Source organism: Myzus persicae, unplaced genomic scaffold, assembly GCF_001856785.1.
Source record: "Myzus persicae strain clone G006 unplaced genomic scaffold, MPER_G0061.0, whole genome shotgun sequence".
Taxonomy (NCBI): Eukaryota; Metazoa; Arthropoda; class Insecta; order Hemiptera; family Aphididae; genus Myzus; species Myzus persicae.
The window spans coordinates 26,070-28,402 of record NW_019104438.1 but is presented as its reverse complement, the minus strand read 5'-3'; the positions used below and the strand labels follow the sequence as shown (position 1 = coordinate 28,402).

The following is a 2,333-nucleotide window of genomic DNA, read 5'->3' as shown; positions in this document are numbered from 1 at the left end:
AAAATAAAATAACATAAAATATAATAAATAATCAAAAATTCAAATCACATAATCACTATACTGCTGTATATTACTATATTATCATGAATCGTTTTTTTATCAACGATAACTGATAAGATGATAGGGATAAGACTAGACGTGATTCACTCTGGTGGACATTTTTGACATCATGAATCACAAAAAAATTTTTCCTGCGATGATCCAATCGTGTAAAATTAGCGGTTGCCTCCTTATCAGAAAATGATAAGTGACAAATGCACCTTAGCGTCGCCGCGCCTCGTTGCTTGTTGTTCACACACGACACACCACTACACCAGTAAGTTAGTAAGTTACCTATTATACTTCAGTGTTTAGTGGCAGTTCATATATTATACATTTTTGATTTTTGGAATATTATTGAAAATAATAAGAGTTAATATACCTATTGTGACTTAATTTAATAAATATTATTATTTAGTTAATACCTAATCGTGTACAATTACGATTATGTCGCGGCAAATTACGTCTCCACGAGTTAGTCGTCGTAATAAAAGGAAACTGCAAATTGACTATTTGGATGAAACATCATTAGAGCGTGATGTAGATTTGTGTGAAGATTTATCTATCGACGTGACTAATGATTCCCAAACATCGTTGGAAGGTCACAGAGACCTGTTTGGTGAGCTGATACCCGAAGAGTGTGTTAGTGACAAAGTGGTTAAAAACAAATCAATAAGGAAGACACCAGGCTCAAAAAAAAAGAAATTTCCTCACGAAGAATTATTATTTGACACTCCGACAAGACCCAAAAGAGTATTTATTCCCACGCCAAAATTGTTGAAATCAATGTTCGAGGGGCATAAAGAATTATACTCCTTGATGGGTGCCAGTGCGAGGTCAAGTAATGTTTCAATTGCATCAACCGACAGCCTCAACGTAAGCGGGGTTGAACGCTTACAAGATAGTCCTGTAACAACCGTAAGAAACGAGTCTAAAAAAAATATCAAAGAAAACGATAATGAACAGAAATGGTCCAAAGTTCTTGAAGGTAAATTGAAATGTTTCATTAAGCTTAAGTATTTTTTTTATATTTTATTCACAGAATTTATACTAATAAAGAAGCAAATTATATTGCTGTCAGGGATGGGTGGTGCGTTAACGGCAAGTCGCTATGTTTTATTATAATACGGCAATAGGTACCTGCCTAGATATAACGGATACTTTGAAATCTGAAACCAGACCAGTTACTATCACAAAATTACTCTAATACTAATTACTACTTTTATTCTTTGTTTCTAGTTAGAATTAATACAAGTATATTCATAATTCCTTAAATTTATTTGACACTTGTATGAAATATTAATATTTTCATGAATCATGATGGATATATTACAGTAATTACATATTTATGTTGTTTTTGTTTTAAAATCTGGTGGATACACACACTGCTTAGAAGTGTTGAATAACACAATCAATGTTATCCACATTCAATGCTGGAACTACCATGTGCTGTCTAATGTCTATTAGTATTAAGTCTATGTATTTATTATAAAAGAAATTCTTGTCAAATTAACTTAGTACAATAGTTAACAGTTTCAGAGTATTAGGGTAAATCTCAGAACTATAGGAATGTCAAAATTCAATATTTAATACAGGTTCATAATTTTGATGAATTGGATCCCTTTACTTAACAACTTGTGTTATTCTATATTATGTCAAGCTTTTTATACATTTTCTCAGTACTAAATAGGTAGGTCTGGATCAATCGTTTAATGCCTATAAGATTTTCTCGAGGATTTTTTACATTAAATATTTTTTTATATAAATAAAAAAATTAAAACCAACAAACTTCTGTGTTTGTATATTTTATTTGTTTATAATTAACGATTAAAATTAAAATAACAGTGAATGTTTTTTTCTCTTTGACCCACACACAACATAGCAAATTTTACGTTCACAATAATGATTAATATTGATAATAATAATAATCTTGTGCGTGGGTCAAAAGGAGAAAAAATGCACTGACATGCTCTTTTTCGACGGTTTTCGTATTACTGCTATAACAGTAATATTTGAAAGTGTCCCCCGACATCAATTTTTGAAATTACTGCTATAGCAGTACTGTCCACCAACGTGTTAACTACATAATTTCAGTTATGGATTAGTAAACCCCTACTAGCTTAAGTTAAAAACACAGTTAAGTAGCCACTTAAAATTTTATAGTGAATACAAATATAATAATAAAAGTAAATTTTATATTATAAATTGATTTATCGTACTTTTGCTGTTGCAACATTATGTATAAAATCATCCAGATCCAAATAATGTAGCCCAATTCCTTCTCATTTGAAATT

The 2,333-nt window shown here is 30.5% G+C and overlaps 1 protein-coding gene across 1 annotated transcript in view; it reads left to right on the top strand.

Moving 5' to 3' along the window:
• Positions 1 to 279: 279 nt before the first annotated feature.
• LOC111042164 overlaps positions 280 to 2,333 on the top strand; it is a 7,844-nt gene continuing 5,790 nt past the window's right edge. Inside the window, exon 1 of the mRNA XM_022326685.1 lies at positions 280 to 1,039. Within this exon, the coding sequence (XP_022182377.1) occupies positions 487 to 1,039 (553 nt within the window). The 5' untranslated portion in view covers positions 280 to 486. The remainder of the gene's footprint in view (positions 1,040 to 2,333) is intronic.